This window comes from Aspergillus candidus (genome assembly GCF_002847045.1).
Source record: "Aspergillus candidus strain CBS 102.13 unplaced genomic scaffold BDW47scaffold_23, whole genome shotgun sequence".
Taxonomy (NCBI): Eukaryota; Fungi; Ascomycota; class Eurotiomycetes; order Eurotiales; family Aspergillaceae; genus Aspergillus; species Aspergillus candidus.
In genome coordinates, this window is record NW_020194028.1 from 54,372 (window position 1) to 78,703 (window position 24,332).

General features: G+C 52.5%; 11 protein-coding genes and 1 non-coding gene across 12 annotated transcripts; 6 read left to right on the forward strand and 6 right to left on the reverse strand.

The window, feature by feature from the left end:
• Nucleotides 1-233: 233 nt before the first annotated feature.
• BDW47DRAFT_117635 (GIG1 family protein) lies at nucleotides 234-1,231 on the forward strand (the record flags this gene model as incomplete). Its single annotated transcript, XM_024815106.1, has 4 exons — nucleotides 234-516; nucleotides 579-761; nucleotides 842-1,026; nucleotides 1,094-1,231. The coding sequence occupies 4 exons, from the start codon at nucleotides 234-236 to the stop codon at nucleotides 1,229-1,231; spliced, it is 789 nt and encodes a 262-aa protein (XP_024671869.1).
• A 647-nt stretch (nucleotides 1,232-1,878) lies between these two features.
• BDW47DRAFT_105951 (OSBP family protein) lies at nucleotides 1,879-4,681 on the forward strand. Its single transcript, XM_024812669.1, has 7 exons — nucleotides 1,879-2,561; nucleotides 2,631-2,736; nucleotides 2,802-2,912; nucleotides 2,977-3,255; nucleotides 3,305-3,554; nucleotides 3,605-3,918; nucleotides 3,976-4,681. The coding sequence occupies exons 1-7, from the start codon at nucleotides 2,435-2,437 to the stop codon at nucleotides 4,196-4,198; spliced, it is 1,410 nt and encodes a 469-aa protein (XP_024671870.1). The 5' UTR covers nucleotides 1,879-2,434; the 3' UTR covers nucleotides 4,199-4,681.
• A 448-nt stretch (nucleotides 4,682-5,129) lies between these two features.
• BDW47DRAFT_t86 lies at nucleotides 5,130-5,221 on the reverse strand. Its single transcript has one exon. It is a non-coding gene; the product is annotated as a tRNA-Cys (tRNA).
• A 222-nt stretch (nucleotides 5,222-5,443) lies between these two features.
• On the reverse strand, nucleotides 5,444-7,366 carry hosA (histone deacetylase HOS2). Its single transcript, XM_024812670.1, has 2 exons — nucleotides 7,334-7,366; nucleotides 5,444-7,279 (listed from the first exon to the last, which is right to left on the reverse strand). Exon 2 carries the CDS (start codon nucleotides 7,065-7,067, stop codon nucleotides 5,610-5,612), a length of 1,458 nt encoding a protein of 485 aa, XP_024671871.1. The 5' UTR covers nucleotides 7,068-7,279; nucleotides 7,334-7,366; the 3' UTR covers nucleotides 5,444-5,609.
• Nucleotides 7,367-7,375: 9 nt separating this feature from the next.
• Nucleotides 7,376-8,667, forward strand: BDW47DRAFT_32217 (isocitrate lyase/PEP mutase family protein). The gene is made up of 2 exons (XM_024818747.1): nucleotides 7,376-7,718; nucleotides 7,774-8,667. The coding sequence occupies exons 1-2, from the start codon at nucleotides 7,584-7,586 to the stop codon at nucleotides 8,551-8,553; spliced, it is 915 nt and encodes a 304-aa protein (XP_024671872.1). The 5' UTR covers nucleotides 7,376-7,583; the 3' UTR covers nucleotides 8,554-8,667.
• On the reverse strand, nucleotides 8,593-11,504 carry mdr2 (ATP-binding cassette permease mdr2). Its single transcript, XM_024812671.1, has 3 exons — nucleotides 10,081-11,504; nucleotides 9,390-10,025; nucleotides 8,593-9,328 (listed from the first exon to the last, which is right to left on the reverse strand). The coding sequence occupies exons 1-3, from the start codon at nucleotides 11,317-11,319 to the stop codon at nucleotides 8,852-8,854; spliced, it is 2,352 nt and encodes a 783-aa protein (XP_024671873.1). The 5' UTR covers nucleotides 11,320-11,504; the 3' UTR covers nucleotides 8,593-8,851.
• A 169-nt stretch (nucleotides 11,505-11,673) lies between these two features.
• On the forward strand, nucleotides 11,674-13,510 carry BDW47DRAFT_32224 (Hsp90 co-chaperone CDC37). The gene is made up of 2 exons (XM_024818748.1): nucleotides 11,674-12,834; nucleotides 12,898-13,510. Exons 1-2 carry the CDS (start codon nucleotides 11,864-11,866, stop codon nucleotides 13,388-13,390), a joined length of 1,464 nt encoding a protein of 487 aa, XP_024671874.1. The 5' UTR covers nucleotides 11,674-11,863; the 3' UTR covers nucleotides 13,391-13,510.
• A 46-nt stretch (nucleotides 13,511-13,556) lies between these two features.
• BDW47DRAFT_32225 (uncharacterized protein) lies at nucleotides 13,557-15,862 on the reverse strand. Its single transcript, XM_024818749.1, has 3 exons — nucleotides 14,526-15,862; nucleotides 14,188-14,474; nucleotides 13,557-14,136 (listed from the first exon to the last, which is right to left on the reverse strand). Exons 1-3 carry the CDS (start codon nucleotides 15,822-15,824, stop codon nucleotides 13,698-13,700), a joined length of 2,025 nt encoding a protein of 674 aa, XP_024671875.1. The 5' UTR covers nucleotides 15,825-15,862; the 3' UTR covers nucleotides 13,557-13,697.
• Nucleotides 15,863-16,285: 423 nt separating this feature from the next.
• On the reverse strand, nucleotides 16,286-18,437 carry BDW47DRAFT_131759 (putative dimethylaniline monooxygenase; the record flags this gene model as incomplete). Its single annotated transcript, XM_024817388.1, has 1 exon — nucleotides 16,286-18,437. The coding sequence occupies exon 1, from the start codon at nucleotides 17,717-17,719 to the stop codon at nucleotides 16,286-16,288; it is 1,434 nt and encodes a 477-aa protein (XP_024671876.1). The 5' UTR covers nucleotides 17,720-18,437.
• An 84-nt stretch (nucleotides 18,438-18,521) lies between these two features.
• Nucleotides 18,522-18,973, forward strand: BDW47DRAFT_125857 (DUF3140 domain-containing protein; the record flags this gene model as incomplete). Its single annotated transcript, XM_024816454.1, has 3 exons — nucleotides 18,522-18,550; nucleotides 18,602-18,718; nucleotides 18,772-18,973. The coding sequence occupies 3 exons, from the start codon at nucleotides 18,522-18,524 to the stop codon at nucleotides 18,971-18,973; spliced, it is 348 nt and encodes a 115-aa protein (XP_024671877.1).
• A 338-nt stretch (nucleotides 18,974-19,311) lies between these two features.
• BDW47DRAFT_105960 (uncharacterized protein) lies at nucleotides 19,312-21,118 on the forward strand. Its single transcript, XM_024812672.1, has 3 exons — nucleotides 19,312-20,054; nucleotides 20,109-20,342; nucleotides 20,413-21,118. Exons 1-3 carry the CDS (start codon nucleotides 19,894-19,896, stop codon nucleotides 20,999-21,001), a joined length of 984 nt encoding a protein of 327 aa, XP_024671878.1. The 5' UTR covers nucleotides 19,312-19,893; the 3' UTR covers nucleotides 21,002-21,118.
• Nucleotides 21,119-23,402: 2,284 nt separating this feature from the next.
• On the reverse strand, nucleotides 23,403-24,227 carry BDW47DRAFT_131761 (uncharacterized protein; the record flags this gene model as incomplete). The annotated part of the gene is made up of 3 exons (XM_024817389.1): nucleotides 23,403-23,885; nucleotides 23,936-23,995; nucleotides 24,065-24,227. The coding sequence occupies 3 exons, from the start codon at nucleotides 24,225-24,227 to the stop codon at nucleotides 23,533-23,535; spliced, it is 576 nt and encodes a 191-aa protein (XP_024671879.1). The 3' UTR covers nucleotides 23,403-23,532.
• Nucleotides 24,228-24,332: the final 105 nt, after the last annotated feature.

Genomic DNA, 24,332 nt, shown 5'->3' on the forward strand with positions numbered 1-24,332 from the left:
CTCGAAAGGGGACAATCCTTTCTCGAACCGTTTCTAGCCCAGTGGGTCTCCGCATCGACGATCCCCAACCCATCGCTCGACCGACAGTCGGTCGCCACGCAATCGGGCCCGACCGTTGATTGATTCATTTTGGTTTTGGGGATTGATATCCAGACGAATTTCGCTTCCAACACTACAGAGCATACAGGGTAGGACAACTGTGGTTTAGATTTTTCCGTCCTCCTATCGCCATCATGCCTCACGCCCCTGAACTGTCGACGCCGGCCGCGACGTTCACCGCTCTCGATGAGAAGCTGGAGGAGCCAGATGTGAAAGCAGCAGCCAGTTTCTCGGACGCCACGTCGAACCTATCGGCGGAATCCTTGCCCTACTGGCTGGTCAACGTTCCTCACCATAAGCGGCCGGCCGAGTGTCCGAGCTTCCTTCTAGGTCAGCCTCCGAAGAACATCGAGATCCTCTCGACCCCCGACGACCACTACGAGAAACAGGGGTGGGATCTGGTGCAGGAGTTCATCCGTGAGTGACCGTCGAACCGAACACATTCGACTACGAAGGCAGCGCGCTGAACAGAGGTGTAGGAACCAACCGGATCGATCGGTTCCAGCGACTCCCCAGCGATCTACGCAAGTACCTGGAGTACAAGGAGCGGATTGTGGCCGAGTATGGGTCCATCATGCGGTTTGTGGTCAAGGAGCGGCTACGCTGGGGGGAGGGGAGCGCCGAGGACTTGAAACCGCGAGGGCGGCCCTTTGAATACGATGGTTCGTCATGTCCGTGGATTTTGGCTGGGATGATCGACAAAGGGTTCACGGTTGGGCTGACAATTAACGAACGTGTGCAGAGGACATCCGTATTCTTTTCAATGACTGGCCGTATGGGGTCGAAGACGGCATCGTCCACCTGGTGGTATGGACCAAGTTCGAGCTGGAAGACGACCCGGCGACGGATGACTTGACCCCACGCGCCCGCCAGGAGATTGACGACTACGTGGGCAAGACGTTCCGCTCGCGGGTGCCGGCTGACCAGGTACGTTATCCGTAGGGAATGAGTTCGGTCGTTGGGAGGAATCAACTGACCGGGGTACTGCTGGTAGGTCATCTGGTTTAAGAACTGGAAGTCGCTCAAGTCGGTCCACGCGGTCGAGCATTTCCATGTCATGCTGCATCGTCCCGATCCGGGATTCCTGCATGAGATCACGGGCGGAGATGTGGCCTTGATCGACCGGGTTTGAGGCACTACAGCAGGATTGGGGTGTCATTCATGGGGATGAGGACTGTGGACTACTAGAACGTGGAAGGGACCCATTACGGTAGGCGATTTGCATACTAATACCTTGCTGCCTACTACGTAGTAAGTATAATGGCGGTTACTGACTGGTTGTTGGTTTCGGGCGATGGCGTCACATTTCGGGAAATTCTCCCTCTAAAGACACTAGACTAGAGGGTTTGCTTGGCATTGGATCCAGGTACAAGGCTATATCCTGATAGTATGTCTCATTCGTTGGTGTTTTTCATGGTCTTTTTTCTTGATTTTACTTATTTTTTTACCTTATTTTTTTCCTCTCATCTAGACATCCACAGATGTCCAGACCATCCTCTGCGCCAGATTAGCATCCTTTTAGACCAAAAAGATCGATGAGTCCCAGTGAAAAGAAGGACGACATCCTGACAAGCATAGCCAAGACGAGCAACACGTTCACGGATGGATTCTTGTGGGGGGAAGACCAGGGCTAGGATCCTCCCAAATCCCTATAGTATCAGTAGTATGAAGTAGCGGTGGATCATCTACGTATGGGAGACACACTGGGTGTTGGCTAGGTCTGGAGGTACTTGGAAGAATTTTTAATTTTCTAGATCGACTTCTTCCTTTTTTCTTTTCCCACCGTTCTTTTCTTCTTCTTTCCTTCTTTCCCTCCTCTTCTTAAGTGATATTGAAGATCCCCCGATCGAGTCGTTCTACAGGGAATGGATACATCAGGTGATCCACTCTACTAAAAAACAAGAACAACAAATTAAAATATATATAATTAAATCTGCCCCCAAAAACCAAGTGACAGACAAACTACCTGTTTCTGTTTTCCCTCTCTCATTCAACTCAAAATGCACACGGTCGTCTCTCATATCCGTCGACGGTCATCGTTGGCCAGTGGCGCCAGTAAGTTCCAATCTTCTTAACAGTGGTTGACCCTCCCACACACGTCATTGCCATGTTCGGCCCGACTTCTCTCTCCCCCTCAGTAATCAATCAAACCTTCGTCCACCAACTCTCCAAGCCCTTTCCCCTTTACCCTCTGGCTTCTCTTCCCTCTTCTCGTCTCATCTCACTTGACAACGCCGAGCACTATACCTGACTCCATCATTTTTTCCTCTTTCCTTCCCCCCCCGCCAAATCTTCCGCCGCGGAACACCCCGCCCCGCCCCTCCTTTCCGACACCATGTCCGCTGACTGGGGCTCCTTTTTCAACGTCACAGGCGCTCGCTCATCCCTCGATGAACCCGCCAGAGATAAGGTGGAAAATACCAGTGGGGATGACGAGCTGGTAGAACCCGACCAAGGAAATGGTAAGGGCTGACCGTGAGAGTTTTGATCGACCGCATAAATCAACTCGGTGCGATTACTGACCCTCCCAGTCCTGTCGCATATCATTTCCCAGCTCCGACCGGGCGCAGACCTGAGCCGGGTGGTGCTGCCTACCTTTATTCTCGAGCCGCGGTCTATGTTGGAGCGCATCACTAAGTAGGGACTCTCGCCTAGACTCCGTTCTGTGACGGCCGACCCGTTGCTGATTGCCTCTGTTCTAGCTTCATGGCCCATCCGGAGACGCTCCTGCCCATGTCGACTATTGACGATCCGCTCGAACGCTTCATATCCGTGGTCAAATTCTATCTGAGTGGGTGGCACATCAAACCTCCGTACGTCCGATGCCCTCCCACCCGCCACTTGTTTCTCACGAGCTAATCGGTTCCGTTTGGACAGAGGGGTGAAGAAACCGCTGAATCCCATCCTTGGAGAGACTTTCACCTGCTATTGGGACTACCCCGATGGAACACGCGGGTACTATATCTCCGAACAAACCTCCCACCACCCGCCGAAATCCAGCTACTTCTTCATGGCTCCCGAACATAATATCCGCATCGACGGCACCCTGAAGCCGCACAGTAAATTCCTGGGCAATTCGGCTGCCAGTATGATGGAAGGGATCGCCATCGTGCGGTTGTTGAACCATGGGGAGGATAAGGAAAAGGGTGAACGATAGTACGTCTCCCCCTTTGTGACTCTGGATGCCAGGAATTAACGACAGCAGTATCGTGACGCAACCGAATATGTACGCGCGCGGCATCCTTTTCGGCAAGATGAAGTACGAGCTCGGAGATCACAGCTACGTGCGATGCCCCGAGAACAATCTCGTCGCCGATATCGAATTCAAGACGAAGGGGTATTTCTCCGGCACTTATAACGCGATTGGGGGCACCATCAAGAACGAGAAGACGGGCGAGGTTTTATATGAGCTTTCAGGTTTCTGGAACGGGGATATGCAAATCCGAGATGTCCACGTATGTTGTCCTGGATCTCCTTACTGAAGCCATGGTCTGACAGAACGCAGTCTAACCACAAAGATACGCTATTCGACGCGAGCCACGCCAAACACACCCCACCCACCACTCGACCCATCGAGCAGCAAGGCGAACGCGAATCGCAGCGATTGTGGGAAAATACCGTCAAGGCGATCATCGCGCGGGATCACGAGGTGGCAACGGATGAGAAAACGAAGATTGAGGACCGTCAACGCGAGGAGGCCGCCAAGCGGGCCGAGCACGGCGTGGAGTGGCACCCTCACCTCTTCCGCCCGGTCCACGGAGGACCGGGGGGTCCCGACGAGGGCGAGGAAGACCTGGACTGGATCATCAATGCGGACGTGTAAGCCTCTTTCTTAATGGTGTTTCCTGGTGTACTCCGGCTAAACAGAAACGATAGCGATTCGCACAATCCCGAGCGTGCCCGCCAGCAGATCCTGGCCATTGCACCGATCCTAGAGGGCCAACCTCTGCCACCCATCCCGGAAATCCCTCCGCATCATCCCCCGGCCGGTCAGGGGGCGGCTCCGGAGCAAGCGCACACCGAAGCTGCAGAGACAGCACCGCACACCGATCCCCCGGCGGAAGTCCCCAATCCGACGCCCGCGCAGGGGCTACATTGAGATCATGAGCCCACCACGCGCTTGGCGATGGAAACCCTGGCCCATTTCATCTGAGGAAGCAAGCGGGGGGGTGAGAAGGCATATAATGAAGCCACAGGCCGACAACAGCAAAGGGTAGCAATGGCCACGGAACTATGGTGAATGAGCAAAACCGGGGGCCAGTCAACCTGCAAGGGCCACCAACCGACCAGGAGAAGGACTAATATGATCCTCTCTTTCGTTCTGCTCTGCGCCAGGAGAGGGTCACCTGCAAGGTCTTGGTTTGGTTCGGGCCATATTATTGGAGCAAGGCCCTCAGGTTTCAACACTGCTGTTATGGCCAATCACCCACATCGTACTGGATACCCATTGCTTCATTGACGCGTTATAACTTTTTTTAGTACTTATAGCATGTGTGAGGGCAGTATATTTGATAGGGAGGATTTATAACAATGGACATACATAATTGATTAAGTTTTTAAAGGTACTTCCGTGAGATAGTACCTTATGTGTAGAGAAGGGGTATACATGTATATTTGACATTGTTTAATCTCCATTCACGCAAGCATGTAAGGTGGTGTGATTATCTCAGACCTCGACACGGCAGTTGATAGTCCATATAGTATAAGAGGAAGTATTCATGCTGTATTCAACATAGATGGATGGCACTTCGTGTTTATTTCCATGGATATACACAGCCGGACCATAATATTAACCTCGATCTATGATGGACCAGCCAATAAGTCAATGTATAACTTGAAATATGCCACGGTTCATTACACTTACCCATCACTTAGGTCTGATCTAGACCTTGAACACATGGATATCTTCCAGAATTTGACCCAATGAAAAGTAACCAAGTACAAGGCAGAAAAAACCAACTTAATAGTGAGCTAAGTAAGTAAAACAAGGCTGGCTAAGGATAAAGATGCAGGAAAAAAGAAGAAAAAAAAGGAACAGCCGTGGATCGAACACGGGACCTATAGATAATTGCTAGTTGTTACACCATTGCAATCTACCACTCTACCGCTGAGTTACTGCTCCTGTACTTGTGGTTCTGCTCGACAATTGGGATTTATTATCTTCTCACTGTTTTTTTCCCCAAGAAATTAAAAAAAAAATATTTTTATGGTTTGTATGTACGGTAGATGTACCTGGTATGTAACTATACTTTCGGCTTCAGGTACCATTTAGGTATTGAAATCATGTCCGTGAGAGCTGTTGAATTTTGTGCTTCGCTTTACTACATTATACGTATACGTAAAATTTGTGTTGCTTGCTATGTTCGTATTCTTTTCTAATTGTAGGTAGGTCTAAAAACATCACATAGATAAACGCCACCGCAAACAACGCCAATACCGCCCTGCCCAAAATTTCACCAATGTATATACAACTCCACCTGAACTCGAAAAAAGGAAGAAGAAGAAAAAAATCACGAAGCATACAGCTCATCGCGCTGACCGGCCGCCCGCTCCAACTCCCGCCGCCGACTAAACTTGGCCAAACTGCCGTTCCCGTCCTGCTCCTCGCGCATCTCGTCGCGCATGGCGGTCTCCTCCTCGATCTCGTGCTCGGTGTCCTCGCGGAGTCCCAGAATGTCCGGCGGGATGAAGCTCATCTGCACGGACGGGGCGCCCTTGATGTAGCGGAGTTGCTCGGTGACGGACTCGTACAGGCCGGCGAGGTAGGAGCGGGGGTTCTTGTTCTCGAGCTTGCGCATCTCCGACAGCGGCGGGAAGAGCGAGTAGTCCGGGCCAAAATGGTTACGGAATTTGACGGTGTCCGGTATGTGCGGGTCGATGAGGTTCTGGGCGTCGAGGAGGATGGAGGTCTCGTGGGCCCAGGCGCGCGACACGTTGCGCGGGGTGTAGCCGCCGCCGCCGACGACGAGCATGGGGAGGTTGAAGGTCTTGACGTAGGCGACGCAGGCGCCGTGGGCGGAGACGTTGAGATTGAAGCAGCCGAGGCGGTCGCAGCCGAGCGAGTCGGCGCCGCATTGCAGGACGATGGCGCCGGGCTGGTAGACGTTGACGCAGGAGCTGACTACGTCGCGGAAGAGCTGGATGTAGGAGTCGTCGTCGATGCCGTCGTGCAGCGGGACGTTGATCGCGTGGTGCGCGCCGGGGTTGAGCGGGTGGCTGGGGCCGGTGCTGTCGCGGGCGCCCGTGCCCGGGAAGAAGTTGTCCTTGTCGTACTTGTGGAAGGAGACGGTGAGCACGCGGTCGGTCGACCAGAAGGCTTGCTCGACGCCGTCGCCGTGGTGCACGTCGATGTCGATGTACATGACGCGCGGGTGCAGACGCAGCAGCTGCAGGGTGCCCAGCACGATGTCGTTGACGTAGCAGAACCCGCTGGCCTCGGCCTTCTTCGCGTGGTGCAACCCGCCCGACCAGTTGACTGCGATCTCGCTCTGGTTGTTGCACAGTTTGCGCGCCGCGTCGATGCTGCCGCCCGCGTACAGCGAGCAGTAGTTGTACAGGCCGTCGAAGATGGGACAGTCATCCCCGAAGTTGAACCGCACGACGTTCTCGCTCTGATCCGCGTTCTCCATGTCGCCTGGAAGCACCTGCTGCAGGAAGTCTAGGTAGTCGGTCTTGTGGAAGTCGGCCATCTCCTCGTAGGTCGCCTCGCGCGCGAAGTACAGATCCATCGCGTGGTGCATGCCGTACGCCATCACCAGCTGCTTCGTGAGCGTGAGGCGCCACGGCTTCATTGGATGCGACTGCCCGAAATGGTGCAGCTCCACGGCCGGGTTGGCATGCCACGAGACGCGATAGCCTTTCGGTCGGGAAATCGCATGGTATTGGCGTTCGTGGGTGGCTTTGCGGTCGAGAGAGAGGGTATTGGAGGGCGGAGGGGCGTATTCCTGAACGACGGCGGATTTGGCCATGGAGGAGGAGTATGATGGGTAAGAGAGATAAGGAAGTCGATTTTAGGATATACAGACCCCAGAGATCATTCTGGGGAAGAAACGAGATCGAAGGACAGGACAAAAGTCTGCGTGTGGAAGGATTAAAGATCGAAGGTTGAAGATTGAAGATGGGAAAGTAAGTGGAAGGCGAAGACGCCGGAGGTGGAGAAATTGCCCGGATCGGCGGGTCTCTGGAACCGTCAATCTTCACTCAAGGGTTTATTTTTCACACGCGCAGTTCATACACACTAGATGAACTAGTCCCTGTAAAATAACCAAGATGACATAAGTTCTCCACTGCTCTAGTAACATCAATCATTTGAATAACAGGTTGAAGCAGATGCGCGATACAAAAGGAATGATCGCCACCCGATGTCGGCCGCGGACCACGGCTAGACGGCTTAGAAATATATAGAAATACCGATCTATATATTTACCATATTTACTTCTAATTCTACCCCTCATCTTGCCGGTCAGAGTCAATCCACCTACACAATGCCTATGATCACCGCAGCGACCACTCTCCGCCGGTCCCTCGAAGACCCCAAATCGTTCATCACCGCCCCAGGCGTATACGATGGGTTATCCGCGCGCATCGCCCTCAACGTGGGCTTCGACGCCCTATACATGGTACGTTTCACCTCTCGCCACTACTAGAAGAAGGTAGCTCACAAACGCACAACAGACCGGCGCAGGCACAGCAGCCTCAGTACACGGCCAAGCCGACCTAGGCATCTGCACGCTAAACGACATGCGCGCCAACGCAGAGATGATCGCAAACCTGTCCCCCTCGACGCCCGTCATCGCCGACGCTGACACCGGCTACGGCGGTCCGATCATGGTGGCCCGCACGACGGAGCAGTACTCGCGCGCCGGGGTTGCCGCCTTCCACCTCGAGGACCAGGTGCAGACCAAGCGGTGCGGTCACCTGGGCGGCAAGATCCTGGTCGACAAGGACACCTACGTGACGCGCATCCGGGCCGCCGTGCAGGCGCGGCTTCGAATCGGAAGCGATATTGTCATCATCGCGCGGACGGATGCGCTGCAGGTGCATGGGTATGAGGAGAGTTTGGCGCGCTTGCGTGCGGCTCGTGACGCTGGCGCTGACGTCGGTTTCCTGGAGGGGGTGACCTCGCGCGATATGGCCCGTCAGATTGTTCAGGATCTGGCGCCGTGGCCGGTTTTGTTGAATATGGTTGAGCATGGGGCTACGCCGTCTATCTCGGCTGTGGAGGCCCGCGAACTGGGCTTTAGGATGATCATCTTCCCCTTCGCTGGGCTGGGCCCTGCGGTTGCGGCGATGCAGGAGTCTATGGAAAGGCTGAAGCGCGATGGAATCCCGAACCTTGGCAAGGAGATGACGCCGCAGATGCTGTTCCGCGTGTGTGGGCTGGATGAGAGCATGCAGGTGGATGCGCAGGCAGGAGGTGCGGCTTTTGAGGGGGGTGTAGAGTTGAAGAAATGAAGTTGACAGCCAAGAGAATTCTGCCAAAGGTGTTCCCTGTCTTGCATAAAACTAATAATATTACTTCTATGAAAAGAGATTCATATACTATGTAGGATAAAGAGGTATACAAAACAGAAGGTATAGATACATGTGACATCATGTCGATCAGCCCGTCTATGAAATAACATCGGGTTCAACAAAGCAAAGTGGGGAATGCTCTACAGCACCAAAATAGTATAACAGCAATGAAAGAAAAAGAAAGAAAGAAGGTAAGCCCCAAGGAGGAAATATATGTGCAAACCGGTATGCTTCATCCTCATTCGGTGGTCTTCCTGCTCGTCTCCTCCACATCCTCGACTTCTTCCTCTGCCAGACCATCCAGCTTCTCCTGTGTCGCCGGGCTGATGGAGGCAGTCGGCGCGGGCGAATCCTCTCCACCGCTCATTTGCCACTCCATCAACTTCGTGAAAGCGCCGTCCGGTTGGGCGCTCAGTTCCTCGTAGGTTCCATGTTCAGCAACCTTGCCATCCGGACCTAGGACGACAATCGTGTCGGATCGCTTGATCGTCGACAGGCGATGGGCGATGCTGATCGTCGTGTTGTTGCCCCTGAGGAGGGCTGCGAGTGCGCTGTTGACCAGCGTCTCCGACTCCGCGTCGAGAGCGGACGTCGCTTCGTCCAAAATGAGAATGTCAGGTTCCTTGATGAGAGCACGGGCAATAGCGATGCGTTGCTTCTGCCCGCCCGACAGCTGTGCGCCTCGTGCGCCTACTTGGGTGTCAAGACCATCCGGCTGCGAGGTGGGTTAGTAGGATTCCTAGACATAGAGTTTCCCTTCTCCAGATAAAACTTACGAAATCACTGATGAACTGGCAATTGGCCTTGCGGGCCGCAGTGACGATTTCCGAACGAGTCGCGCGAGGGCTGCCATAGGCAATGTTTTCGGCAATGGATCCAGAGAAGAGGACGGGCTCCTGTGAGACGACACCAATCTTCCGCCGGAGCGACTTGGCATTCATTTTACCAATGTCTTTGCCATCGATAAGGATCTTTCCGGCGGTGGGGTTGTAAAACCGGAGTAGGATAGAAGCGATGGTGGATTTGCCGCCTCCGGACGGCCCAACAATAGCAACATTGGTCCCTTGCGGGATCTCGAAATTCAAATCCTTGAAGATAGGAACTGCGGGGCGCGTCGGGTAACTGAAAGACACGTTGTCGAAGCGAATGGGACCACGAGCAGACACAACCTTTTCACCCTTAGTAGGGGAGATGGTCGGCTGGCGATCCTGGAGTTCGAATAGCCGGCTGGCGGCACCAACGCCCTTCATCAGCTCGGAGTAGAAGCTGGAAAGGCCAAACATGCTGGAGCCGGCATAAGCTGTGTACATAAGGAATGAGGTGAGCTCTCCGATGCTGATGGCACCGGATTGGACCATGCCACCTCCGACGTAGAGGAGCGCTAAGATCGTCATATTTCCCATCAAGCCAGTCTAGAACGTATTAGAACCATGTCGTTTTCACTTTTCGCGGCGTAGGGGTACATACCGAGCTAAAGAAGGTTGCACTGATAAGGGATTCCTGCTTGCCGAGCTCGAAAATTTTGCGGACTTGGGTGTTGTACCGATTGACTTCGCAAACTTCCCCAGCGAAAGACTGGCTAGTTTTCACATTGCCCAATCGCTCCTCCGCGATCTTGGTCAAAGACCCCAAGTTCCGTTGAATCTTGCGACTCAGGTTTCGGATCGCTCTTCCGTAGAAGAACGCTCCGAGACCGATCGGAGGAAGCAGCAACGCCAGAATGCTGGACAGCTTGAGACTAACGTACGCCATCAAGCCGAACCCGGCTGCTCCGCTCACCGCCGCGCGCAGTCCATCCGAAAGATTTTGCGTGATGCTCTTGCCCACGATGATCGTGTCGGAGCTCAGACGAGAGATCAGGTCACCCACGCGATTAGCATCGAAGAACTCCGCATCCTGGATAAAGGTCTGACGGAAGAGTTTGGAGCGCAGCCGGGCGACGATGCGCTCTCCAACAATCCGAAGGATGATGATTCGACCGTAGTTCGCCGCGGCGCCCACTGCGAGAATGCCGGCCAAAGCGCCGTAGAACATAGGAAGGCTCAAACCGAAGACCTCGGTCCCAACATTCTCGGTGGACTTGGTAGCCGCATCCATGATCCTTCCAATAGAAAACGGAATCGACATGGTAATTGATGACGAGACCAGCAGAAACAAGAACGCGAAACCGAGCTTCTTTGACTCGGGTCGTGCAATGGACAACAGCCGCCATATCTCTCTGAAGCCCGATTTTTTCCCAGATGCCCCGTCTTTGGCGAGCTTTGCTTGCATATTCACTTGTGCCGCCTGTGCTGCCTTTTCCGATAGTTCAAACCCTTTGTCGGCCTCCTCCTCGTCGATATCCTGGCTAGACTTGTTCTTCCCATTCTGGCCGTTCGTGGACTCCGAACCCGGGGTTGTTTGTAAGTTTGATCGTGACGAGGTGAAGTGGCGAGCATTCAGAGACAATTGAGACCGGAACACAGATCGTAAGGGGCTATCCGAAAGCAAGGACTGAAGGCCAGTCGGCTGACACAGGCGATGGCGGGAAACTGAGCCGGAGGCTCCCGAGAAGCGGCGGGTGAAGTCACCACCAAGACCGGGCGCAAAGGGCGATGCATGAGACGACCGAGAGAGAACGTGGTTTAAGATACTTCCATTTGAGCTCGCAATGTGTCTGGCAGTGACTCCAGGGGCCCAAGAGGCCAGGACCCTGACTCCGCGCATTGTGGAAAGAACAAAATGCGGGAATCGGACGAATGTGTCGGATGTCACGGAATACAGCACAATGCCATATCTTAGTCGGCTTATGAAGGATCGAATATGACCATGACACGAGCGTCTCAACCACAGTGGGATAGAAGGACCGAGAGTGCTGGTAGACGAGTTAGGAAGAAAGCAGGTTAGCGGTGGTTGGAAAGAGTAAGAGCGTCAGACCGAATGCCGACAATCCCCATGATTCGATCCGTTTCGGACGCTCATCGGCTCGTTTCTGCCGCCAGACACCGCCCGGGGATCTTCCACGATCCAGAATCGTGACAAGCTGGAGATGGAGCTTGCTTGATACTCCATCCCCTTAACATCGTTGTCGCTGGAGAGATTTTCCCCTGGTCTTACATATAGTATTCTATCTATCAGTTCGATTAACAACTCCCCTTCGACCAGACCCTCGCCTCTTCTGCGAGCTCATCGTCTTTTGCTCTCTGCCCCACCCCCACTTGCGTCACCAAACCCTGTACGCACTGCTTAGTGTCGGCTTTCTCCCTCCACAATGGTTCTCGATTACAGCAAGTGGGATGCCTTGGAATTGTCCGATGATTCGGACATCGAGGTTCATCCCAACGTCGACAAACGGTCCTTCATCCGTGCCAAACAGTCCCAAATCCACCAGCAGCGGGAGCAGCGTCGCCATGAGATCGAGACTCTCAAATACGAGCGCATCGTGAATGACGGGCTTCTCACGCGCATCGACAAGTTACTCTCCTCGCTTCGGCAGCATGAGGGGTCATCAGGTAACCCGGAGGAGCTAGTCTTCCAGGCTTTGATGGAGTCTGCGGGCAACCCCTCGGAGGACCAAGCCCCACCGCCCCCGGAAGGCGTGTATACCCACGAGAAGGAACAGCCGAAATACTCGCAGATGATGGGTGCGCTGGTGGACCAGGTTAAGAAGGAGATGAAGGACCCGAGTAGTGATAAGCTTTTCCAGGAGTATATCACGGGTGTCCAGGGCCACAAGGATAAGGTGCAGGGGCTACAGAAGCAGCTGCACGAGAGACTCGCAGAGCTGGAAAAGGAGGAGTCGAGCAAGATCACGAGTGACGGACTCCACATGGGATTCGATACTTCGCACGTTGCTAAGGCCCAAGAAGAGAAAGGCAAGGCCTCGGAGGCTAAGGGGACGGAGTCTGTCGAGCTCCTGAACCCGAACGCGCCCCCACAGGAAGTGTCGCAAAAGCCAGGTGCCGACGATGACGACGCGGAAGATATGGAGAGTGTACGGGCCAGCGAACTAGGCAGGCGATTTGCGAAAATCCCCCGCGACGACTACCGCGCCCTGCTCCAGTTCATCTCGGAGAACCCGACGATCGTGGCGGAAAAGGAAACCGACGGTCTCCTGGTAGAGGGCTTCAACGCTCAGATGGAAGGGAAGGAGGACTTTGCGCGTCAATGTGTCCACCAAGGGCTGTTGCTGCAATACTGCCGTTCCCTGGGCCGTGACGGTATCGGTCTGTTCTTCAAGCGGTATGTTACCCTCATTTACCTCGACACTATATTCGAGAATTATCCACTAATACCCACATCCAGCATCACCACCAAGGACCACCAAGCCGGAACGCTATTCCGCAACGACGTCAACGAAACCTACAACAAGATCAAGACCCGCGCCGCCGAGCTTGCAAAGGGCGGCAACGATCCCGCCGGAGTCGAGCAGATCCAGCTGCACGCCGTCGACCCGAACACCAAGATCACCATCAACATCCCGGCAGAGCAAAGCAATGAACCAGTCGAGATTGAAGCTCGCAAGATCTACGAGTCCTTCCCCGCGGACCTGCAAACAGCCCTGGCCTCGGAGTCTTTGGACGAAGTCAACAAGGTCCTGGGCAAGATGCGCGTGGAGGAGGCCGAGGACGTGGTGGAGAAGCTGGGGAACAGTGGCATGCTTAGTCTGGAGGAGGGCGTTATTGACGCGACTACTGAAGAGGGCCGGAAGAAGCTTGAGGAGATTGAGGCTGAAAACAAGGAGTCCCGGATTGAGGAGGTAGGGGAGCCGGGTGGGGATGTTGCCGAACTTGATTGAATAGGAGGATGATTGTAAATGTGGGAGACCGGAGTTGGTAATATGTTAATCTCAGAGAATCATGAGACCTTGTCCATATTTCTGACCAAATTATATGACAATATGAAGCATGTATTGATTATGTCAATATAATAAACAAGCATATAATTAACACCAGGCCCATATATCAACACCTGCACGCTCTATATATGCAAACAAAATCATCGACCAAAGTAATAACCAACACCATGCTGACCGGGTGTATCTATAACAGAAAAAAAAAATGCAAGGCGCCTCAATACAACCCCCCTGTAATGCAACCAAAGTATTAGAAAAAGTCCCTCTCATCTAGCCACTGCGAGTCCATCGCGTAGGCGACTAAATCCGCCGCACAGCACATGTCTTCATGCCCATGCTTTAGATCCAGGAGCTCCAAAACAGCATCGAGTCTCTTTCCAAGCGTGTCTTTGAGTTTTGAGACCACCTTGTCCTGTGATCCTACAGTGAGGACGCCAGATTGAGGCTTGCTGTCTTTCTTGCCCGACTTCCCAGCTTGTTTGATGGTCTTGTTGGGGGTGCATGGAGCGAGGGCTTGCCTAGCCGGTTTTGACGGCGTAGGCTCAGACTTTTTGTTTTTGAGAAGAGACTTGAGCAGGAATAGAAGCCAGACGAGATTTGTTCGAGGCGCATAATCAGCCCAGATCCCTGGGACATCAGCCGGCTTCTCGGCCTCGCTGGGATTCCCCGTGTAGAGAGTTGCGCGCATGCTGGTTATTATATTAGAATAGGGTCGCATGGAGTGAACGATTGCGACTCACTGTCTGTAGGTGTCTCTCAGCAAAATCTCGTCCTCGTCACGGCCGATGGCGTCGAAGATCTGTTTCTTGTCAAGATCCGACGAGGCAACATCCACTATCTCGCCTGATTCAACGGATCGCAGTTCCGCTCGTGAGAGCGAGTAGTCAATGATTGTAGTTTCTAGGGTGCTGAGACCAAAGCCACTTGCAGACGACCGGGACATGATATCCGTGGATGTTGGAGGGTCCATACAGCCGTCCGGCCGTGTACTCCGAATGCAGACATTTCCAAGATGGAGATCGCGATGCTATTATAAATCAGCTCTCGATTCTCATGTTATAGGATGTGAGCCTCTTACCTCAAATTGTGCATATTCTTCAGAACGGGCAAGGGCCATGGCGACGCCCCAGAAGATATCGTATATTTGGAAGATAGACGACCAGGCAAACTTCTCCAGCTCACACCCGGCATCGTCCATCTCAACAATTGCCCACAACTGGGTATCGGGGTAGGCTCTCTTGTTTGATGGGTTGGGATTGAGACAGTCATCCTTGGTCTCTTTATAGTAGTCCCATGCATTTTGGAAAGATTCGGGAAATCGGCCCTGGACGACATGGATCTCCCTGAAGCGAGCAAATCCCGGGATTGGATCCAAGTATTTGAGCATCCTCACTTCCGAGACGATCTCATTGATACTGGTATGCTTTTTTGATCCCGGGCCGCTCTTTGCACGCAGAGGAACAATCTTGAATACGCCGTCGCCATACGCCCTGAGACGCGCAAGTTTCGACTTAGACATCTCCTTCTCGCAGACCTCTTCGCGCAGACGAAGCTTATACACCTCACCGTATGAGCCCTCCGCAATCTTGACAACCTGCAGCATGTTTCCGCCACGAGCTGCCCACGAACTGAACTTCTGGACGCTCCCTGCCGCGACCGGGGATAGTGCCTCGTCTAGAATAGGCTGGACATAGGCATTCGCTTTTGCATCCATGACGTAGCCAGATGACACCCTTGGGGAAATATTCTTTCTCCGCGTCGATCTTTTCTCCGTTGCCGTTGCAGATTGGGTCTCACTTGCTGTTGCAGATTCGAGGCCATTCTCCGGCGCCGGTGTCTTCTCGATGGGTTCCTTATCACTTGTTGTTGTAGGCTGATCCGGCGTCTGTGACTCCAATTTTTTCTCGAGGGACGTTCGTGTGCTAATCCTAACTTCCACCATCCTCTCGTATCGCTTCGGCGCCGTTATAGGGGATGTCTTCGGAGGCGAGGATTCGATAGGGATCGGCTTGTCTTGCACTTCGACGGTCTGTACGGGTGTTTCATTATTGGAAGATGGAGTCGCATCTGTCTCTAGGCACTGCTCTAGTGCTGTCTCCTTCTCTGATATTGTCTCCTCCGGTACCGGTGTCTCGTCCAACTGAACCTCCGCTAACTTGACTTGAATATTTTCGATCGCATCCTGGACGATGGTCTTCTTTGCCTTCTCCACTTCCTTTGCAGGACTTCTCTGATCAAACACCGCCCTAGCAGCGTCCGCTCTCCGTTTCCCGTAGACTCTTCGTTGCGTTGTCTGGCGTGGCTTCGTCGTCGGCTTCGATTTCCGTTGTTGCGGAGTCGTGTCACCCATGGCGACGGGTGATGAGAGCATAGACATTGTTTGCTGATGCCCAAGCCCTCAAAGGTGGGTTTCTGGATTTATACTCGTTATATTGCGGTTTTCCTGACAGCTGCGATCGGCAGAGATTCGACGTGAGGAGAAAGTCCGGAGAAGTTGGCAGCTCCGGGGGCCTGAGGCTTTATTGATGCTTTCCCGGAAACGGCCTAGCGTCTTCGTTGCTGTGGTAAAAACCACATTATATAAGCACATATGAATTCCGGCCAATCAATCGTCATGACGTCTATCACTTTCATCTGCCGTTCTTTACAATTTCAGAGGACATACAGAGAATTTAGATATCTTGTGAGTAATCACCGTTCGAGCATATTTGAACGAGTTTGAGATTTACATATAGTATGTTCGCTAACAAAAACAGACCTCATCAATCAAATAACCACGGCGTTGTCTCCCAATAAGTCTAGTACTATATTCCATAATGCAAAATGAAACAGCTCTAATCATAGTTTCGCCCTTACGGCATTGCTAATCGTTTTATCCTGGTGACGAGATCTCCAATACCGTTCTTTCAGAATTGGAATCTCCCACGCCCACTCCGCCCACTTATCATCCCAAGACGGCAGTTCGTAACCATCAGTTCCAGCAGCAGGGGGACCAGCCAAATCCCGGAGGAAGTCAAAATATTCCTTAAAGTCCGGCCTGAGAGTGTGAAAGTCAGTTGTGGGGCCGCGGTACTTCAGCCTTTCAAATTCCCAGAGATCCTGCTTTTGGGGACTGGGCAAGGGCTTCGCGTTGTGGCCTGCAAAATACCTCGCCACGGCGACGGCCTGGTACTCGTATACGCGGAAACTGATCGCTGCGCGGACCTGGCCTACAAGGGCGAGAGACGGATCGCCGACTTTGAAGACGTGCTGGTAAAACCCGGCTACGCGGTTGTTGGGCGTGACCGGGTCGGGGTCAAGGAAGGGATAGGATAGGCGGTATCCTGTTGCAAAGATGAGCTTGTCGATGTTGTCGACCGTGGTGTTGTCGGTGAAAGTCACGCTGATACTTGCGTCGCTTGCTTTGATGGATTGGAGTGTCGGCTTGAGCTCGACGTTGGGAAGGTCCCATGCGAAGCGGAACGCGTCGTTCCTGCCTCGCTGGGACACGTACAGGGGGCCCTTGATGATGGCGTGGAGGTCGGCGACCAGGTCTGCAGAAGAGACATTGCCCCCAACCACGACGACCTTCTTATCGACGTAATCATTTGCAGAGCGGAATGATTTTGCATGCTCGAGCTTGGTGGGATGAGCTTTGAACGCGGCGTCCAGGCCCTTCACCTCCGGAACTAGAGGGACGTTGTAATGTCCCGACGCGACAATGACTGCATCGAAGTGCTCTTGCCACCAGTAATCGGCTGGCTGGCCATGGTGCGTCATATCTGTGCGTCGGAGCGTCACCGTCCACTTTCCGCCGATTTTCTTGACTCGTTCAACCGTTGTGTTGAAGGAAATTAGATGCAAGTAGTCTTTGGCAAGGTCATCGAGGTATCGAGATACTACTTGCCAAGGCCGAGTCGGATTTGAGTGTCCATACCGCTCAACGGAGAGCGCCGAGTTTATGACCGGGAAGGGCGTGTGAGTAAACTCCATTGCCTTGATCCCAACATTGCTGTCGAGCGACTCATAAACACCTGTGCGTGCTGTGGTGTCTTCGGGCCCCGGGGCCGAAAATTGTGGCAGCGTCGAGGGGATCTGTTTCCGGGCGCTGTATGGGTTTTTCGGGGCAGGAAAGACGTCGGGGATAGGGTCAAGATGCCATACACCCCCTGGCTTATTCCGGCGCTCGAACACGCGGATTGTATCGAAGGCCTTTTCTTCATGGAGGGCTTTGACAGCCGATATGCCTGATGGTCCAGTGCCCACCACCGCTACGCGAGGATACCGAGCCATTGTGGCGTGAAATATGCGCTTGAGACAATCAAAAAGATGAAACCGAGTTTAACATGGGGAATGGCACAGACACAGGAAAGAAGAATGTCCTGGTATGCAGAATCTTGCGGTCAACGATTTGATATCACAGTAGCGATGATTCGAATTTTAATAGACGGTGTCGCAAACTGCATATATTATGCTGTTGTGCATCGCTTGCGTGCCGCAGCCCCTCACTGGCGACATATTAACACTCGAATAGTCTTTACAAACAGCCTAAACCGTATCAGTGGAAATGCATGAAGCTCCATCGCCATATCTAGCCGGAGGATCATGCAGAAAGATTCGTTGTTCCCTGACGTGACCCGCGCTTGCGATGAGCAGTGCAGCGGAGTGGGAGGCCATAGCTAGACCCCACTTTGCCTGGCGTTTGAAAGCAGACCCAGCTATAGGGATTATGTTGGTCTAGTGGCTATTCGTAAGTGCACATCAAGCTATAGTTCAATGTTACTTTTCGCGGCACTGAGCAATTAGGTTGGGATTCTCCAAGCAAACAGAGAAGTCATAACAATAACCTTTGCCATGGCGGCAGCATCCACTGTACCAGACAATGACAGGTTCGAGAACATCGAGCGTAGTGCCAATCGACCCACATCGTCATCGCTGGAAGGGACTTTGTCCTTCATAATATGACGTCAAGGACAATGAGGACACAGCCCTATGCGAGCTTTTGTATATAAGCTTTTGTGTTCAATGCATATTGTATGCCCATAAAACTTGCACTTATCTACCTATCCCATCCAAGTTTCATAATCTCATCACGATGGTCAAGGACAAATCTACCGTCATTGAGTGAGATCTTTCCACTGGTGTCCATCATGATAGTCCTAACAAATCGACCAGGGAATTCAATGACATCGTCAACATGACGCCCAACGAGCTCCGCGACTGGCTGAAGGAAGAGAAATCGCAGTCTTCGGGATGGAGCAACGAGTCTGGTGAGACGATCGGTCATGAGAGGTTAGTCACCCCGTTCTGCTCTCGAGCAAAGACTGAATTGAGTTGATATCCAGCGGTCGCAAAATCGTCGATATCCTTGAGCATAACCCGGCCAAGGACCCGTCAGAGTATAGGGACGGGGACGTCGACCATATGCGACGAGTGGTGTCATATTGTAAGCGACATCTCGCACAGGAAGAGAGGGCGAAGCAGGACACGAACAGTCGGAGCTATCGATCGCTGAAAAACTGGGGCCACGATGCGTTGAAGGCTTAATGGGCAATGCAGCCAATCTGCTGATCTACACTGTACCTTATCATCAATCACTCCACTTCAGCAGCATCTCCGCTGTCACAAATCATCAATTCCAGGCGATTCTTTGATTGTAGGCTTTTGAACCAATTGCCAGGCCAGAATGATGTCACTCCATGTATGATTCCATGTAGCGACCCGAGGAGGAAAAATGTGCCAATCAGACAGTTGTGGCTGTGTCGGAGTTATTTTGGGTCATCAAGTTAGGGCAAAAATCTCCAATCAACCATGTTGATTTCCCGCCCTGTTGTTTCTTCTGTCTCTCTCACTCGCCAATTGGATTCTGACTAGACCGAAATGTCAGAATCCGCTCTTTTCTCTATTTTCTTTTTTAGGTTTGACTTTTCTCGCGGTTTGACTGGGCACGGAGACACTACCTGCGGGATTTGTTGACCGCTACGTGTCTCCCCGATGATGTCCAACCGCATTGCCTGAGAATCACCTGCCAGGTCCTCCAATGGCCTCATCGGTCAGAAAGAGCGGGGCATCATCATCGAACATCGCTCGTCTCAACGTTGGCCGATCATCCCATGTGCGCTCCATCGACAGCAGAACGGCTTGGGCGCTTCGTTCTATGAGCCACGCCGAGGTTCTCCTAGCGGTCCAAGCTGCACACTCGCCACTGACGAGGATCTAACTTAGCACCTAGTAGATCCCAACGAACTAAGTTACCACTAGGAACTGACTCATTTGTGCCTGGCCTCTACACGTGGCGGGGCTGTCGCTAGTCCAGCCCAAAGAGTCGATACCATCGTCGCAAAGACCGCACTACTCCTCATACCCAAACTAGTATAAATGATTGCCCCTGCAGCTGTCTTGCATCGCAGATAAGATCAGACTATCTCGTATCTAAGCAATCAAGTGGAATCCACACGCAAGCCAAAATGGCCGATCGAACACTCAGCCTTCTCAGCCTGGACGGCGGTGGCATCCGCGGTCTCTCTTCACTGCATATTCTCAAGCACTTGATGGAATGTATCAACCCGGAGGATCCGCCCAAACCATGCGACTATTTTGACATGATTGGAGGGACTGGATCGGGAGGGTAGGTGAAGCCACACACAATCTTGTCGACTGGATGATACTGATACTTTCCTAGGTTGATAGCGATCATGCTTGGCCGACTGAAGATGGACATTTACCAGTGCATCCACGCCTACAAAAGACTGATGCAGCACGTCTTTACCCGGAAGCGCCTATCTCTAGGGACAGGGCTCGGATCGAAGGCGAAATATGACAGCCGACGACTGGAGTCCGCGCTCAAGACCATCCTCAAAGAACTGGGGTACGAGAAGGATGCGCTGCTGCGAGACGCCGATATTACATGCAGGGTGTTAGTACCAAGCGGAACCACAAACCCGGCGAAGAAGTCGCACAGCTAATCATAACCTTGATCACTCCAGATTCGTCTGCGTCACTGACGACAGCTCCGAAAAGCTGCTGTCACTGACCAGCTACCCGAGCAAGTACAGCTCGAACGAGCTATTCAAGAGCGCGCGGGTGTGGGAAGCCACCCAAGCGACCTTTGCGCACACGGGGCTCTTCGAGCCCGTGGCCATCGGTCCTAGCAATCGCAAATTCCACGACAGCACCAGAGAGGCAGGCAATCCGATCCGCGAGGTCTGGATCGAAGCCAAGGGCGTCTGGCCGTCGGGGACCCTGGAGCGGCAGCTACGGTGCATGGTTTCCATCGGGGCGGGTACGCCGTCGATCAAGCGGTCGGCGGGACGTGGCTCGTTCGGGATGAAGAAGAAGGTGTCTGGTGATGCGGCGAACACCGAGGCTGAAATGAACAAGTTTATCCAAGAGCATAGCGAGCTGGATGATGACGGCCGGCTGTTCCGGTTTGATGTCCCCAATGGGTTGGCGGATATTAAGCAGGATGGGGTCGGGGAGATCAGCACGATTGTTGACGAGACGCAGAACTATCTGACCAAGGAGCTTGTCTATAAGCAGCTGAGGAAGTGTGGGAAAGCTCTTCGTGGGATTTGATTGTTTGAGTTGTTTTGGTCTGTTTACGTTGGAGATATGGTTTGGCAGATTGCATATACCCCGTTTGTTTTGTAAAGTAATACACAAATACTCTATATTATTCCTTCATACAAGCAAGCCATTACTATATGTTATAGTAAGCGACTTGGAGACTGATTAGAGTACAGAAGTACTGATTAGAGTACAGAAGTCATGGGTGTTTGATTTTAATGAATGAGACATATGCAGGGAGAGATATGCATCATGATGTGCCAAGATTGTAATAAGAGACAGAAGGAACCCCATTTCATAGACTGTTGACTTTGTTAGAATCATAATCAAATGACCTTTTGAAGACGTTCACTAATAACCCAGGTGACGCATAGAATAGCCCTATCCACTTCAACTACGTTGACTTTGTGAAAATTAGTACGTGGCTTAGAGTAGGTAATATGACAATGTATTCACTGCTAGAACAACAACAATAAAAGTAGCAAGGATAAGAGTTCCAAGTCCCTGACTTATACAAAAACCATCCTCCGAGGATAACTGGGAAACACAGCCTGAAGATGACTGAAGTCGTACGAGCTGCGCTGATTTGGATGAAAAACCAGCGGCGCGTGGTGGATATTCCGGGTAAGTGCACTCACTACGAAGCAAATGATGGCGAAGCAGACAGCCAATTTGACTGACCTTGAAGAAGGGGGTTTCTCCCGCGATGACATTGTGCTCCCCCGATGACTTGACCAAAGCTTGTCCCACAAGCAGAGTCCTGTATCAACCTACCACTCAGCCTCGACAGAATACCCGCCCTTCTTTCTTATAAAGTTTAATGAGCATCAAGCCCATCTGTCGGTCCACATAGAGTTCAACCATCTGGGTATCCATAGTCCTTGTCACAACCGCATACAGCGGCGCCCGATTCTCCGTGGTCAAGCTGTTGAGTCGTTGACATTGACAAGCTGTTGTGCGACCGTCTCGCAGCATCGCGTCCAAAAGCTGCCCAACGCAGCATGAATGCAGCTTGATCATTCTGCAACACCAACGTTGATTCCCAAGCACTGTGTCCATTCCCAAGCGAAGCAGCCCGGTTTGACCGTTTTCAATCGCTGGGTATGCAGAGCCGGCAGGGATACCTACGTTGAGCAAAACCTTAGAATTGCGAGTTGTGTACATGGATAGCAGGTTTGTTTGAAAGGCAAGACGTGGTATCTATCTGTCGACGCCAACGGGGACGCTGACCAACGCCGACGCCTCTGTCAAGAAGCGACATGTCAACCGCATCGGGGCCGTTTCTAAACTGCCAGGTACGCTGTTCTTCATGATCGGGGTAGAATGCTGAACTCAATTTAGCATTTGATATAAGGGCTTGATTATACTTTCGCAGCCTTAAAAGGTGGACCGCTGCCAGTGCCAGCGTAAATCTATGTTATAGGGCTAGTGAGGATTCAACTTCTCCCTAGGGTCTGGTGTTTCTTAGGACAGCGAACTCCATCCACGAGATGGGTGACCATGTTGATAAAACAACTGGAGAGGGGAAACCAATTGACCACGCAGGATGGAGCAGGCCTGGCCCAAACCTCGCGGGCGGCGGTGACCCATCAGCCCCTCTGCTGTGCACTTCACTAATAGTAGCTTAAATATAGAGGCCAACCCTGTAATATCCAGGCAGATTACCTGTTTCATATATTGGTCAGCTTGACCAGGCCGGTCTCCTGGGTATTTTTAGCCAATCCTAAAAGATCCGTGAATAACATTACTCCGAAATGAACCCTACTGGTTTATATTGGCCGCTTCTCGTATTGCCAAACATAGACAGCCAAAAGCCCGATTGGAATCCCGAAACCAGACCCTTATGCAGGATGGAAATATGTCTTGGCGTGGTCGCCTAAATCTGACCGGGATATCCCCGGATCGATCGAGACAGGCCGATCCTATGATTTTGATCGGCGACGACGAAAGACTAGAACGATCAGCTGAGGAACAAATATTGAGCTGACCAGACGAATTACGAACGCTCATTTGCTACGGGGTGGGATATCTAGACCAACACATAGAGGGCACGGGGCGGGCCAAGCCCTAGGAAGAGATGACCCGGAGTTTTGTTGCACACAAGGTTCGTAGATCGGGGACTATACCGACTTCTCATATAATCTCCCATTCACTAGCGATGGATATCAGCCGCCGCTGGAGCCCATCGTGGCTTGCAGGTGTCTCTCTCTTCGGTCTCCACTATGCCACGTAAAGTCCGTCCTACGTCGATGTCCCGGGCGTGACACCGGACCATGCAGGGAGAAGGGAAGATACATTCTTGGGTTCAAGACGAACGCACCGGGATCCAGACAGTCGGGTTGTCAACAAGCCACCTCGTGAGATTCCACTTCACATTGAGAACGACATTATACGAACAGGAACTATTTCCAGGATGCATCACCACATCTCCCATCCCATCCCGTCCATTGCCCTCCCAACCGATACACAAGATCATCGAGCCCCACCCCTGAAAAAAAACACACGCCTGACCTGAGTCCTACCACGCACTTCCCCGACGACTATGACGTCTTACGCAAGACGGAGTCCGTTGCCGGTGGAGCGGTTCTCAGAACGACAGGAACCCTGCCCGAGTCACTGGGCTGTGCGGTCTCGCTCCACCTGAGCGAGTACTGCCCAGCCTTGCCGGTTGGTACAGCATAGTAATAGACGTTGTCGCGGTTCTGAACCATAACGTAATTTCCATAAGCAGAGAAATTGTCGGAGTCGTCGGAGTCCGTGAAGCCTACTGTTCCGTCGTCGTTCAGTGACAGAGTGCTGGTGCTGGTGCTGGCGGCGGTGGATTCTCCTTGGCCGGATGTGGTGTTGTCAGTGTGAGCCACCCACTTTTGCGAAGACTGTGACGATTTGGAGACTGCTGGTGTTAGTAGGGTTGTATAATGCATATTATGGATTAGTGCTTACAGTGGACTTTTCCCTTCTGGTTTGCGTCGGAGGCAGCTGGGTCGCCGATATGGGCATGGCCTGTTTCATTGCGCGTCAGCGTGGACTCTGCAGTGTTTGCTAAGGTACTGGAATGTGTGCTTTTCTTACCATCTGCGTTATAGAGAGGAAGCCCACTGATGTTCTCGCCATACGCGTATATGTTGAAGTCTCCGTCTGTGGCTGGTGTCTGTCGTTTCCACAGCGGGGCTGCAGAGCCCAGCATCCCCAGCCATATCAGACAGAGGCAAAGTAGCGGAATTTGACGGAGCATCTTGAGGATCCCCGAGTCTAGAAAGAAAGATATGTTTGAATTGAGCCAATTGAGTAGACAATGTGCAGTATAATGCTATTCAAGCAACGTGATGGACGGAGACGA

Coding starts and splice junctions, on each gene's coding strand:
- BDW47DRAFT_105951 (XM_024812669.1), top strand. CDS start 2,435: ATGTCCGCTGACTGGGGCTCCTTTTTCAACGTCACAGGCGCTCGCTCA. Junction 2,562..2,630: donor AGAACCCGACCAAGGAAATG/GTAAGGGCTGAC, acceptor TGACCCTCCCAG/TCCTGTCGCATATCATTTCC. Junction 3,555..3,604: donor TGCAAATCCGAGATGTCCAC/GTATGTTGTCCT, acceptor GACAGAACGCAG/TCTAACCACAAAGATACGCT.
- hosA (XM_024812670.1), bottom strand. CDS start 7,067: ATGGCCAAATCCGCCGTCGTTCAGGAATACGCCCCTCCGCCCTCCAAT.
- BDW47DRAFT_32217 (XM_024818747.1), top strand. CDS start 7,584: ATGCCTATGATCACCGCAGCGACCACTCTCCGCCGGTCCCTCGAAGAC. Junction 7,719..7,773: donor GCTTCGACGCCCTATACATG/GTACGTTTCACC, acceptor AACGCACAACAG/ACCGGCGCAGGCACAGCAGC.
- mdr2 (XM_024812671.1), bottom strand. CDS start 11,319: ATGCGCGGAGTCAGGGTCCTGGCCTCTTGGGCCCCTGGAGTCACTGCC. Junction 10,026..10,080: donor GTGCAACCTTCTTTAGCTCG/GTATGTACCCCT, acceptor AATACGTTCTAG/ACTGGCTTGATGGGAAATAT. Junction 9,329..9,389: donor GCCAGTTCATCAGTGATTTC/GTAAGTTTTATC, acceptor CCCACCTCGCAG/CCGGATGGTCTTGACACCCA.
- BDW47DRAFT_32224 (XM_024818748.1), top strand. CDS start 11,864: ATGGTTCTCGATTACAGCAAGTGGGATGCCTTGGAATTGTCCGATGAT. Junction 12,835..12,897: donor ATCGGTCTGTTCTTCAAGCG/GTATGTTACCCT, acceptor ACCCACATCCAG/CATCACCACCAAGGACCACC.
- BDW47DRAFT_32225 (XM_024818749.1), bottom strand. CDS start 15,824: ATGTCTATGCTCTCATCACCCGTCGCCATGGGTGACACGACTCCGCAA. Junction 14,475..14,525: donor AAGAATATGCACAATTTGAG/GTAAGAGGCTCA, acceptor GATTTATAATAG/CATCGCGATCTCCATCTTGG. Junction 14,137..14,187: donor CTGAGAGACACCTACAGACA/GTGAGTCGCAAT, acceptor TATAATAACCAG/CATGCGCGCAACTCTCTACA.
- BDW47DRAFT_105960 (XM_024812672.1), top strand. CDS start 19,894: ATGGCCGATCGAACACTCAGCCTTCTCAGCCTGGACGGCGGTGGCATC. Junction 20,055..20,108: donor GGAGGGACTGGATCGGGAGG/GTAGGTGAAGCC, acceptor ATACTTTCCTAG/GTTGATAGCGATCATGCTTG. Junction 20,343..20,412: donor GCCGATATTACATGCAGGGT/GTTAGTACCAAG, acceptor TGATCACTCCAG/ATTCGTCTGCGTCACTGACG.